Source organism: Apodemus sylvaticus, chromosome 1 (assembly GCF_947179515.1).
Source record: "Apodemus sylvaticus chromosome 1, mApoSyl1.1, whole genome shotgun sequence".
In the NCBI taxonomy this organism is placed as follows: domain Eukaryota; kingdom Metazoa; phylum Chordata; class Mammalia; order Rodentia; family Muridae; genus Apodemus; species Apodemus sylvaticus.
In genome coordinates, this window is record NC_067472.1 from 207,102,005 (window position 1) to 207,115,198 (window position 13,194).

The 13,194-nt window shown below is 44.4% G+C and overlaps 1 protein-coding gene across 1 annotated transcript in view; it reads left to right on the plus strand.

Moving 5' to 3' along the window:
* Arhgap35 (Rho GTPase activating protein 35) overlaps positions 1 to 13,194 on the plus strand; it is a 105,097-nt gene that overhangs the window by 54,426 nt on the left and 37,477 nt on the right. Inside the window, exon 3 of the mRNA XM_052172179.1 lies at positions 7,022 to 7,166. Within this exon, the coding sequence (XP_052028139.1) occupies positions 7,022 to 7,166 (145 nt within the window). The remainder of the gene's footprint in view (positions 1 to 7,021; positions 7,167 to 13,194) is intronic.

The following is a 13,194-nucleotide window of genomic DNA, read 5'->3' on the forward strand; positions in this document are numbered from 1 at the left end:
TAGCATGACTTTTCTGACTTCTAAAATAAGATTTGTTGGGGCTGGAGAGATGGATAATAAGAGGTACATGCAGCAAAATGCTCATGCACATAAAACAAAAAAAATCTTTGGAAATTTTTAAAAAGATTAGTCTACTAAAGAAAGTACCTTGGCTTCCCTGTACGATCAGTTTTGCCCTTTAGGAAGCCAGCATTCCGTTCAGTGCGGTGGTGGCAGCAGGCGCTGTCTCCAGCCTGCTGTTACAGTGTCCAAATGTGCTAGTTCGAGTTCCTCTGTGATTCTGAACCTGAACTTGTATGTACTTTAAGTGTTACCAGACAAGCAGGTACTAGATATGGAGGCGTTCTTTAACAAAGAACTGAGACATCTAGGAAAGTTACCTAAGGAATTGGTAGTTTAAAACTAACATGGATACAGCACCAGGCAAGCAGGCAGGCAGGCAGGCAATTAAAAATGGAGGATTCATGGGGATACAGTGTGGAATTCAGAGTGGGGAGGGGAGGCCAGAGTCTTTTCATATGGGTACAGTCTGTAGTGTGGCTGCCACAGAAACAGAAAAAGGATGCCAAATTATGAATAGCATACTGGCATGTGTTTACCTATGTGATTTTTTTTTTAACCCCGTCCTTTATTTTATAGATGAGTATATTTTGGAGCACAGTTTGAGGGTGTGGTCTGTTGTGGGGAAGGCATGGGAACAGATGTGGTCTCAGTGGGGAAAGAAGTGCTTACTTCTTCACAGCTGGCTGGATCAAGAAGCAGAACTCATTTCTACCTTAGAGATGAAATGACTAAGTCTCAGGGAGATTGAACACTACCCTAGCAGGGCATAGTGGCACTTGCCTGTAATTCCAGCCATTGGAAGGTGAAGGTAGAACCATGAGTCCAAGGGTAGCCGTGACTCCACAGTGACTTGGAGGCCAGTCTGGCTACATGAGACACCTTACCTTGCCCGGTTTACCACTGTGCAAAGAATGGGTGAGCTTTTGAGGCCACTCTTGTAGCTGCCATTCCCATTCGCAAGAAAGTCGCTAGTATTTGCTGTTTATTTGCACATGTTTAGACCACGGAGCTCATTCGTTGTGTTAGTTCAGAGGCTAGGTAGGTACATCCATTCCTTTATGCTGTCCCTCCTAAGAATACAGTGCTGTTATTTCTGTCTTGAAAGGCTAGTCAAGTAGAGCCAAAATAGGCACAGAGGGACTGAAGTAGTCATTGGAACTTTACAAGTTGTTTTAAACTCATGCCAGAGGATTTTCAGTTTATTTTATTGTGTTTTTTGAGGCAGTCTTTATGTAGCCCAGGCTGGCCTCAAACTCCCGAGTGTTAGGCATTATACCATCAAGCCTGGTTTCTCTGTTTATTTTAAACCTAAAGAACTTCTGTAGTGTTTTTTTGCTGTTAAAAATAGACAGTCTTTTTAACTATCTGCTTTAGGTTGCATACACCTGTTCCTTAAATAAAATAGGGAGCCCAGATCTTTATTTCAAAGGACAAAGAATTGCTGTGATGCTTCCCTAAGCCAGCTGTTTCTCCTCCACCACCTGGTTATACCAAAATACCTCTGCAAGACCTAGATGAGGTCAACTACAGTCAGGAATCACCCCTCCTCCCAAAGGCCAGACCCACAGCTCTGGCACAGTCAGTCTGTGCATGAGATTTCTGGCAGAGCATTACATAGCTGTACCTGGATCCAGCAGCTTCTTCTACTTTGCCCACAGCTGCTCTGTCCAAGAATTCAGTCTCAAGATTCCCAGCTTGCCAGGATGCAGGTTTGCCAGACTTGCCAGATTCTTTATCACTCTGCAGTGGGTTGACACAACCGCCTTCCTGTTTTGCCCTAAATCAAGGTGCTCTAAGCTGATGCGTGCCAGGAGCATGAGTAACTTAATTGAAAGGGCCCCTTTGAAGCTCTGTTGGAAACATGAGAGAATGATTGTTAACTAGAAAATCACAGTGTTGGCGATGAATGCAAGATGGGTGGAGGAAGCCTGGGTGATGCCTTTTGTTTTTCCAGACAAGCTTTGACTGTACTGTCCAAGCTGGCTTCAGACCGGGGAGTCCTCCTGCCTCTGTGTCCCAAGGGCTAGGATTGCAGATGTGAGCTAATACACACAGCTTTAAGCTTATTTTTAAGGAAACCAAGGGGCTTGGAACAGTGGAGCCATTCTTCATTCCATCAGCATCTATCTAAAAGGATAGGAGGAGGCGATTTAAGCTGGGCCTGCCATCATCTGTAGCCTTGGCCTTTCATCCTGGAGGAAGGCGTGTGGGCTTTGGCTGCAGTTGCTCACAGCCTTTTACAGGGTCTCTGATGTCTGCGGTGAAAGGGGCTGAGACACTTTTGCCTTGCAGGATGGCTTCGAGGTTTCAACACCTCACTAGTTTCTTAGGGAATTGCCTTTTCCTTGTTTGATTCATTCCAGGCACAGATGTGTGGGTCATTCTAGGGCTTGGCCTCTCCCAGCCTTTTCCAGTTAGGCCTGCTAAGTGAGTACCCCAAAAGAAGATAGATGTTGAGAATACCTTCTGTGAGAGTGCTCCCTATGATTCCCTAAAGAGGGACATGTGCCTGACTGGGGACATGAGACATCTGGCAAGCCACTTGGGAGAATGGCATTTCTAACTAAAATGTTCACAGTAACCTTTCAGATGTCAGAAGTGTTGGTAATATCAGAAGTCAGCCCAGCTTTTGGCATAACATTACACACACCGACTTCCCAGTGAGGAAGGGTTAGAGTAGTTGTTCAAGAATTCCTTTCTAATTTTGTGATGCTCTCAAGAACCTTCAGTTATCTAAAGGATGTTTTTGACATTCTGTAATCCAGAGTTTAAATCTCGAGAGAGTGCACGTGAAGAGGTGGAGTAGAATTCATGCAATTCAGCAAGGTGGATTGATATTGTCTAAATGCTGTCTTCATTGACACATTCATAAATTGAAGGGTTAAACTAGATCTTGGACGTTTTGAGGTGAAAGATAAGAAGTTGTCTAATTTGTGTTTTATCCTGCTCTTATCTCTGCAGCACAACTGTACAGAAGAAGCCTGCTCCTTAGTAGCAGTAGGTGGCCCTGTAACTGTTTTAGGGCTCTTCTCTTTCAGCTTGAAATCACCTGAGAATAGTTGCCCATGCCTATAATCCCAGTACAGAAGAGACAGACAAGAGGATTCAGGACCTTAAGACCAGCCGGGTCTATGTGAGATACTATTTTTTAAAATAGTAGCAGCAGCAGCAGCAGTAGTGATACTATTTTTTTTAAAAAAAACAGCAGTAGTACTACTGCTAGTAGTTATTGTTGTTATAGTAATAGTAATATGTGGAGCTGGAAAGATGACCCAGAGGTCAAGAGCACTTAATGCTCTATCAGAAGATCAATGTTCAGACCCCAGCACTCCCATCAGATGCCTGTAACTTTGGCTCTAAGAGATCTGACACCACTATTACCCTTTTCTGGCATCAGTGGGCATGCATGCTCAGACACTGTGTTAGTTAGGTTTTGTTTTGTTTTGTTTTTTCAACCTGATATAAGCTAGAGTTATTTAAGAAGAGGAATTATCAGTTGAGAAAATGTCCCTGTCATATTCGCATTTCCTTGACTGATGGTTGTTGTGGAGGGCCCAGGTCACTGGTTAGTACGCCCCTGGGCAGGTGGTCCAGGCCACGAGGAAGTAAACTGGTCTATGGCATGGCAGCGGCCTTAACCCAGCACCCTAAAAGCAGGGGCTAGCAGAGCTCAGATTTGAGAACAGCCTGCTTTCCATAGCTGGCCAGGGCTGCATAGTGAGACCCTGTCACAAAGTAAATAAACAAGACAGGAAGAGCATTCCCTGTGGGCTCTGCTTCAGTTCTTATATCTAGGTTTTTGCCTTGAGTTCCTGTCCTGACTTCCTTGAATGATGGTCTATAATAGGGATGTTGTAAATGAAGTAAAAATAAAACTCTTTCCTCCCCAGGTTGCCTGTGGTCTTACCACAGCAATAAAAAGCAAGCTAACACATACACACAAATAAAGTCTTTAGAAGCCTTTCAACATCTAGATAGTTGATTTGCCTTTATTCCTTTTCCGGCATCCACTTACTCATTCTACCTATCCCAAGAATTTCCCCAGGACGTTTACTTAAACCATAGGGCTGCAAGCACAAGTTTTGCAGTCACACGGACCCACCTAGGTGGGATTCCTTTGCACTGATGTCCGGGGACATGCCTCTTTCCCTCCCTCTCTCCCCTTTTCCCTTTTCCTTTTGCTATCTAGTCAAGGATGACCTTGAACTTCTGATCCTCTTCCCCCACCTCTAAGTGCTGTAATTAAAGGAAGGCATGTACCCCCCAACATCCAGTTTTATGTGGTGCTAGGCATCAAACCCAAAGTTTTATGCATGCTAGACAAGTGTCTTACTAGTTGAGTCACATCATCAACAGGTTAAATTCTTTTGGAGGCTGTATGTGTGGGGAGTCTCACTGTATTTTTTGCTAGCCTTGAACTCAGATCTGCCTGTCCTTACCTCCTGCCTTCTGGAACCAAAGACTTGTACCACCACACCAGACTCTTATTTTATTTTTTTAATTCTTTGATAGTTTCTTTTCTTGTCTTTTTGGGGCTTTTTTGAGGGGGGTGTTGTTTTTGGTTGTGGTTTGGTTAGACAAATTCTCTCTAGACCTGGTTGTCCAGTATTCTATATATAGACTAGGCTAGCCTCAAAATTCACAAAGATCTACCTGCTTTTGCCTTCCAAGTGCTGAGATTAAAGGTGTGGGCCACCACTCCAGGCTCTTTGACAATCTTTTACACACACACACACACACACACACACCCCACTCCAGGCTCTTTGACAGTCTTTTACTTACACACACACACACACACACACACACATATCACTCCAGGCTCTTTGACAATCTTTTACACACACACACACACACACACACACACGCACGCACGCACGCACAATCATATCTATCTTCTCCAACCCATTTCCTATACCACCCACCCCAGACAAGGCTGGCCTGAAACTTGGAGATCTACCTGCTTCTGCCTCCTGAGTGCTGGGATTAAAATTGTGTGACCACTGGAGAGATGTCTCAGCGGTTAAGAGCACTGACTGCTCTCCCAGAGGTCCTGAGTTCAATTCCCAGCAACCACATAGTGGCTCACAACCATCTGTAATGAGATCAGACGCCCTCTTCTGGAGTGTCTGAAGACAGCGAGGGTGTACTCATGTACCTGCAAAGCTTAAATTCTTTATGTTGAGCTTTATACAAGTACAGATTACAGGCATTCATCATACACTACTGGGCAGTCTAGATTTGTCCATAAGGAAATATCATAAGTCACCCATTTGTTTTTCCCTAAAGTCAGTGCTTGCTTACCTAAAGAGCTGTGGCTTGTGTTTGGTAGGGCCAAACCACATGGGATACATGGATCTTCACATTGAATTATTTAGCAGTCTGATGGTTGCGCTTTCTTTACCTTTTGATTGTTTTCTGGGGTATTACCAGTTGGCAGCCCAGTATACTTTTAAATTTGCTTCTACCCTCTCTAATCCCAACTCATACCCCATTCCCCCTCCCCTGCCCCAGTTTGCACCAGAAGTTCTTAAAGAATCTCAGACTAAACAGGATGTAGCTTATTCCCTTGAAAGGAATATTAAAATGAATGAAAATGGGCAGAAGAAAAAGGAAAGGTTGACCTGTGACCTGGCATTTGGACTTTGGAGGGTTTTGGAAAAGTCCTGAAATATGTTTATAGCCATTACACATTGTTGTTGAGGGGGCGCTGTCTGCCCTGCTGCATTGGGCTGAGCCACTTGGAAATGAAACCAGAGACACACCATTCTCATTTACCTGGACCCTATCCTGTTGCCCTCTTCTCTTCTCTTTTTTTTTTTTTTTTTTTTTTTTTTTGTTGTTGTTGTTGTTGGGGGTGGGTGGGTGAGACAGGGTTTCTCTGTATACCCCTGGCTGTCCTGGAACTCACTCTGTAGACCAGGAGACCAGGCTGGCCTCAAACTCAGAAATCAACCTGCCTCTGCCTCCCAAGTGCTGGGATTAAAGGTGTGCGCCACCACTGCCCAGCTGCCCTCTTCTCTTAGTAGACACTTTAACAAAGGTAGACATTCTAAGCCTGTTTCCTAGGCTTTGGAGAGTTTACATTAGTATAAAATGTTTTTCGGTTTTTGGACTTTTCTCATATGAGATTCAAAATAACTAAATTTGGGGGGGGGGGGTAACAGTTTGAGTGATTTTGAGGCATCAGTTTTAGGGTTAAACAGTTATATCGGTTTTAATGATGAAGCATTTTTACTAGTTGAGTCATTTAGACCTGTGTGACTTCTTTTTCTTGGAAGAGTGAATGGTTGTGAGGTTTTAAAGCAAGCACATATGGGACTTGTTTGGTAAAAGTAAAATCTCAGTGGTTGTCACTGCACCTGCTGCTTGTTTGGAGACATGGCCTCACAGTAATGTAGCCCAAGCTGACCTAGAACTCTTGATATTTCTGCCTCAGCCTCCTAGGGGCTGAAATTCAGGCATGGACCTAGGTCATGTCATTGCATTGTTTTGTTAGTAGGCATTACCATTTCCTAGTATGGATAATCCCAGGAATTAACCCTAGGCTGAGAAATTACTCTATTTCTTTTCTGGAAAGAGGAAATTACTAATTTTTATGTTCATTTGATTCTTCCAAGGCATCAGCTGTCTCTGAGTATATACCATCTGTCAGCCATGTAGATTGTTTGGAGATTTCCTGTTTGCTCCAGCATGGCCCCAGTGCAGGATATGGATGCCATTATGATGTTACTTATTAAGTAAACTTGGCCTGGCTCTTATAAACATCTTTGTTTTATTGATGCACTCTCCCACTAAAGGTGTGACTGTATGACAACTTTCCAGTATCTTGTACGATATTTGGAGGCCAGAAAATACTATTAGGGACATGAGTGAATTTGGGTCTGTTTGTCTTGCTTGAAATCTTGTCAACAAACATCCTCACTCTTTGTGCTTCCATTTTTTTTTCTTTCCTGGACAGAAACCAAAGCCCAAACCACGGCCGTCCATCACAAAGGCAACCTGGGAAAGTAACTATTTTGGAGTGCCCTTAACAACAGTGGTGACTCCAGAGAAGCCGATACCCATTTTCATTGAAAGATGCATTGAGTACATTGAAGCCACAGGTAAGTGCCCCCAGAGCAGTTAGTACCTCCCACTCTGCAAGGAGTTTCCAAGAGCTGAGATTGGTGAGCTTTCTGGAAATGAGAGATTTAACAGACGAGGCCTTGGGTGATCTGACAGCTGAGGCTTCAGTCAGGACACTAACAATGTGACATTGACTAGACTTAAAAGTATGTGGCAGCAGTTCTGTCCTCAGACCAGAGACAACTTTAGCGTATGGCTCTTTGTTTAGTAGTTTCTTGGTTGTTTGTGTTTGCTAGTAGGTCTGTAAATTGCTTGAGGAAAGAGAGGGCTTTATTTGGAACGCATATTACATGTAATACTGGGAACAAGTATTTGAAACTGTTAGCGTTTCTGGCATTCTGATCAGGCGTCTGAGACTCATATAGTTAGGGTCTCTGTTCTGCAAAAGTAAGACAGTCACATTGCTTGAGTATCTTGTGATCATATAGCTTTGTTTTTGCACACTAGAGGTACAGCAAAGAAAAGTTGCCTCAAGGTTTTCCTCAGGGTCTTCTGTCTTTGAGATGACAGCATTTCACTTGTGGCTGCTCTGTTGTACTGACTTAGGGCTCCCTCGAGGCTCTTTGCCGTCCAGTTTCACACCACTGCTTCCCTCTGCTTTCTCCTAACTGCTCTCAGGAACCTTCGAGGAGACCCTGAGACAGGTGCCTGTCACTGGATTCCCAATTAGTTAGACTTAAAATGTAGGCTTGGGAGTCAGTGTATACCTTTAATCTCAGCACTAAAGGGGGCAAAGACATGTAGATCTCTGTGTGGGGAGCCAGTCTGCTCTACATAGTAAGTTCCAGGCCAGCCAGGGAAACAGTGAGACACTGACTCAAATTCCTCATCCCATTACACACACACACACACACACACACACACCCATAGGAAAAAAGTAAAATAGAACTGTAGACTTGGGAGGCTAGAGAGAATGTTCAGCATTTAAGAGCATATATGTTCTTGCAGAAGTCTGAGGTTTGACTCCCAGCACCCACATAGCAGAATCTTTAAGGTAGAAAATACAGAGGCTTGGGCTAGGCGTGTAGCTCAGTGCTAGAGCACTTACCTGGCATGTGCAAGGACCTGAGTGTGATTCTTCACACCTCCTGAGCACACACAGACACAGGAATCTATGTCTCTTAGTCCTTTTACCCCACCCCTATCCTCCTTCAGCCATTGCCAAGCCAAGCTGCTACTCTATGAACTCTGCCAGATTGCATCTCTGTCCCCCCCAAAAACTGACTTGTCTGAACATATTCCAACCTTTAATCTACCTTATCTCTTGTTTCTGCCCTCTCCCTTTCTCAGTTTATTCTGCTGTGTAATCTTGCTGCAGACAAGCCTCTCCACCCTTCCTCAGTGCACTGCTTGACCCCTCCTGCTCATGTGCAAGCATGTTAGGTTTTATGTTTAATAAGACATTGTTTGATGTGCATGTTCCTCGGTCCCTAAACTCTGAAAGCATACATGTTTTTAAAGCAGCTATTTACTTTGACAAAAAGTATACATTTTATACAACTTGTTTGAAATACAGAATGTCTAACTGCATTGTATCTTATGCAGTGTTGCATAAGGTCAACAATAAGCAATTCACCATGCCTCTGTTGCTGATCATTATCTCCCTGTGTGCCTAAGAAGCAGGAGCCTGGTTCACACCTTAGATCTTGGCAGTTGAGAAGCAGAGATAGGCAAACCCAGCTATACAATGAGACCCTGTGTCAAAAGATGAGTCAGAATAGCTAAAGAGGTCTTCTGGAGTCCTGGTGAATCTTTCAACTCATAGTCCTCCTTAGGTCAGAATCACTGCTCTGTCATCTGTTCATCAGTAGATCAATACACTGATAACTGCCCTACCTCATGGAAGGACTCAAAGAGACCCACATGAGTTGCATAGATCAAGGTACCTTGCTATAGACATACTCCAAGAGTCCTGAATCTTAACCACAGGCCACTGTGGCTCTGTGTTGGTATGTCTCGTCCCTGGCTCCAGAGGCACAGAGGCAGGGGTATCATCTCTGCTCCTGTGCCGCTGCCCCCATCCCCCACCTCCATAAAAGAGTCCCGAATCCTGATCTGTAAATCAGGCTGGGCTCCTTGGTCTACTGTCTCTTGGCAAGGATCATAGGTATGTATGTGTCACCACACCCGTGGCTTTTCCCCTCTTTCTCTTGGCTGAAGGTAGTAAAAGCTACTGAAAAATTGAAAGGGTCTTCATACTACACTGGCATTGTCAAGCCTTTGATGGCAAACCTATAACCTGTGGTGTAAAGTAAGAACCACTTCCTGAAAGTCCTTGACCTCCACACATAACCCATAGTATGTACAGGCGTGTGCAGACACATGCTGATGATAATTTTAGGAAGAAAGCAGTATTTGCCAAGGGCTAGGGCATATCTCAGTGCTCAGGCTCTGCTTAACAGACGTCCTGGGTTCTACCTCGAGCACCTGAAAAAAAAACATCATTACCCTTGATAGTATTAATAGTGTTATTTCAAGAGTAGTCCATGTTTGAATTTGCTCAGCTATCTTTAAACTGTCAGTTACTGTTGTGTTTTTTATTCCAAGATGCAACAGTTATACACTACAGTGGTCTACTAGAACTGTCCCCTCTGCACTTAACCCCACCCCCACATGACCACCCCTACTGCTACCATGACCGTTTCTGAAGTGTCTAGACAGCTTCTTTGCAAAATGGCCCATTGGAATGATCGAGACATCTCAATCACACCCTCAGCCCATTTCAGCACTACCCACAACCTCTCAGAGCATGGTCCTGGGTAAGTCTCCAGTGTGCAGTGGACAGGACCACTGCTTCCTCCCCAAGCAGGGCATGTCTGTGATACAAATTCTGAGAGCTCTGTAAGCTTGTGTTGAGTGATTGGATGAACTGTTTTCCCAGCTTGGACTGTCCTTCAGTAAAGTGGGTGCTCTCACTGGCCTGTCATCTTTCTTGCTCTTTGCTCGTGGGAGGAATAGCCCTGAACCTGCACAGTTTCACACGGGTGTCCAGCCGAGCCCTCCCAGACCAACAGAACCAGCATCCCATCAACCTTGTCAGAGCAGACCCAATCTCAAAAGAACTTGTACTCCACTTCCTGCATCTGTCCCCTTAATCTGGGCACAATGACACATGGTTCTGGTAGATAAAACAATGCATTGGACCTTGCATTTCAGAGGTGGGCTTGAGAGCTCAGTCAGACCCCAGCCTCAGGGCCCATGATGCCTCCACCCATCCAGTTCTCAGCCTTAACAACACAGCTAGCAGGGGCACAGACAGCAGAGTGGAACTTGGTGAGAGAAGGGCTTAATGTTGTGTAAATCAGGCAACTTAAGCTATCCTAGCACCTTTAAAAATTGTGGGGTTTGGGGCATTTATGTGTGTGTGTGTGTGTGTGTGTGTGTGTGTGTGTGTGTGTGTGTGAGAGAGAGAGAGAGAGAGAAAGAGAGAGAGAGAGAGAGAAGCAGTCTCATGGAGCCCAGGCTATTTATTTGTGTGTGTGTGTGTTTGTGAGTGTGTGTGTGAAGCAGTCTCATGGAGCCCAGGCTAACCTTGAACTTGCTACTTCAGTGAGAATGAACTTGTAAATTCTCCATACTTATGTCTTCTTTTCTCATGGCCTTCTCATGTGAAAACTGCCATTCCTGGTGCTTTCTTTATAACCTGACTTCAGCTGAAGCTCTTCCTGAGTACATTTTCCACCTCGGGTGAATGCTGGAACATCATAGGTGTAGATCAGTTCTTGTTCTTACTTTTTTCATGACCAGTTTCCTTTACCTTTGTTAAATGTTGCCTGAAAATTGCATTGTGCTGAGGTGGTGGCCATGGTTAGAAGAGCTCCCAGATTGATTTGCAGATGCTATTAGGCAGCTGTGGGGTCAGCCTCTGTGCTTGCTCTGCTAATAGGGTGTTAGATTTTCATCCTCTCGGCTCCAGTTACATGGAAAGGCTGGAAGAGAGCATGTTACCGCAGCTGCTCCGGGACCTCCGTGAGTGTCACTGTGCACTGGGGAGCCTAGGGGCTGCCCTTCTGTCATATGCTCTCCCTGGCTCCTGGTTTCCGTTTATGTGGAAAATTGCTTGAGGCTATAGAGTCACTGCTCCCTTGTGAAGAAGTGTGACTCCTAAGTAACCAAGAATACTGGCCAAGTTAATTGAGTTCCTGCTTCATGGCAGGAAGTAGGAGTCTCCAGTTCTGCACAGTGTATTTGTCTGGAACATGGTAAAGGATTACTTTTAGAACTCCGGTGTTCTAAGAATACCTCTTCAGAGTATGGTTTGATTTGGAATTGCCCTGGTAATTAAATAAATTTCAAAACCTAAGTCTCCAGCCAGATTTGAATCAAGGATTCCTGTGGTTTGGGAAATGACTGTGCTGTAATATCACAGGAATCTATGAGGAAACTTTCAAGGGCCTCTCACTCAAGCAAGCATGACAGGCAACCACGTGGAGAGTAATGAAGTGATTTCATGGGCATACGGTACCTGTTTGATGTCTTAAATCATAATATTCAGACTGTTCTGTACACCTAACTGGTAGGCCTCAAATCTGATGTTACATTTTTAAAACCTTTTTGTTTTTTATTATGTATGTGGCTGTTTTGCTCTCATATATGTCTGCACTGTGTGTGTGGATAGGGCCTGGGGGAAGAAGGCATCTGAACCCTGGAACTGTACAGTTTTGAACCACCATGTGGATGCTGGGAATTGAACCCTGGTCCTCTGGAAGAGTGGTTACTGCACTTAACCACTCAGCCATGTCTCCAGCCTCCTGTTGGTACATTTCAGTTTTAGTTCCTATGGATTAAGAATAAGAAAATCACCAAAGTCAAACAAGGTGGACAGCTGTCAAATAATGCCAAAAATGACTTGCTGTCATACCCATCAGCTCACTTCCTATCTGTATGTGTTTGTGGGTGTTGTGAGCTATCTTTGTTTTAGGATGTGTGTGTGTGTGTGTGTGTGTGTGTGTGTGTGTGTGTGTGTTTACCTTTCATAATAGCTTGTTCTGTTTGAAAAAACAGGTATGTGGAAAGCAAGCCCTTGGGACAAGGCAGCTGCATCCTAACCTTCTGCTCCCTGTGGGAGAGCCTTGGTGTCATTTCAGTACAGGGTTAGTGTCACTGGCAGGAGGATGTCAGCGTGTGTGTTCCCATCTGCTCATCTCAGAAGCAGTGCAGAGTAAACCTTGAGAAAGCCTGGCAGCCCTAAGCGGCTGCTCCTAGTCGGGTGCAGTGTTATAACTGAAGCCCATTCATTTGTTAAAGTTCTTTGTGTGCCAGGTGTGGTGGTGACACATAAGCACTCAAGGAGACAGAGGCACATGAACTCTGAGAGTTTCAGGACAGCCTGGTCTACATAATGAGTTCCAGGACAGCCAAGGCTACATAGTGAAAGCCTGTCTCCAAAAAACACAAAAAAGTCTTTTTTGGGAAGTCCTGGAATAAAGTCATACCACCTTACCTTGGTCATGTAGTGTGTGGTCAATTAATGGTTCTGTGAAGCAAGTGGTGCTATCCCGTCTACCCTTCCGGGACACTGGACCTTTTAAACAGCATTACTGGTCAGGCTCGCCTGAGTGGGGAAGTCCCACATACAGGACTGCATGCTCATAGGGAGACAGAAACTTCCTTAGAACTCATGAGTAGATCTAAAAATCATCTGCTGGTAGGGGTAGCAGATTCCATCCAGCCAGTATTCAGTAAATATATTTATTATTAATTAAGCACCTTCTGTATGCTAAGCACTGTGTTGAACTTGAGTTGCCCTCATGATATCCAGGATGGAAGAGATACGTAAGCTCGGGGTTTTCCACCCACACCCAGTTCCTTAAATAACTACTCTAAGACTTAATTATTTATGAATAAATGCCTAGGCCATGAGCTTTGGCTTGTTCCCTGGCTAGTTCATAACTTATGTAACTATTCTGTGTATTCTATTCTTTGTACCACATGTCTAGTTACCTTTCCTCAGTTTCATATGTCCATCTCCTCAGAGTCCAGGTGGCAGGAAAAAAATCCTCCTCC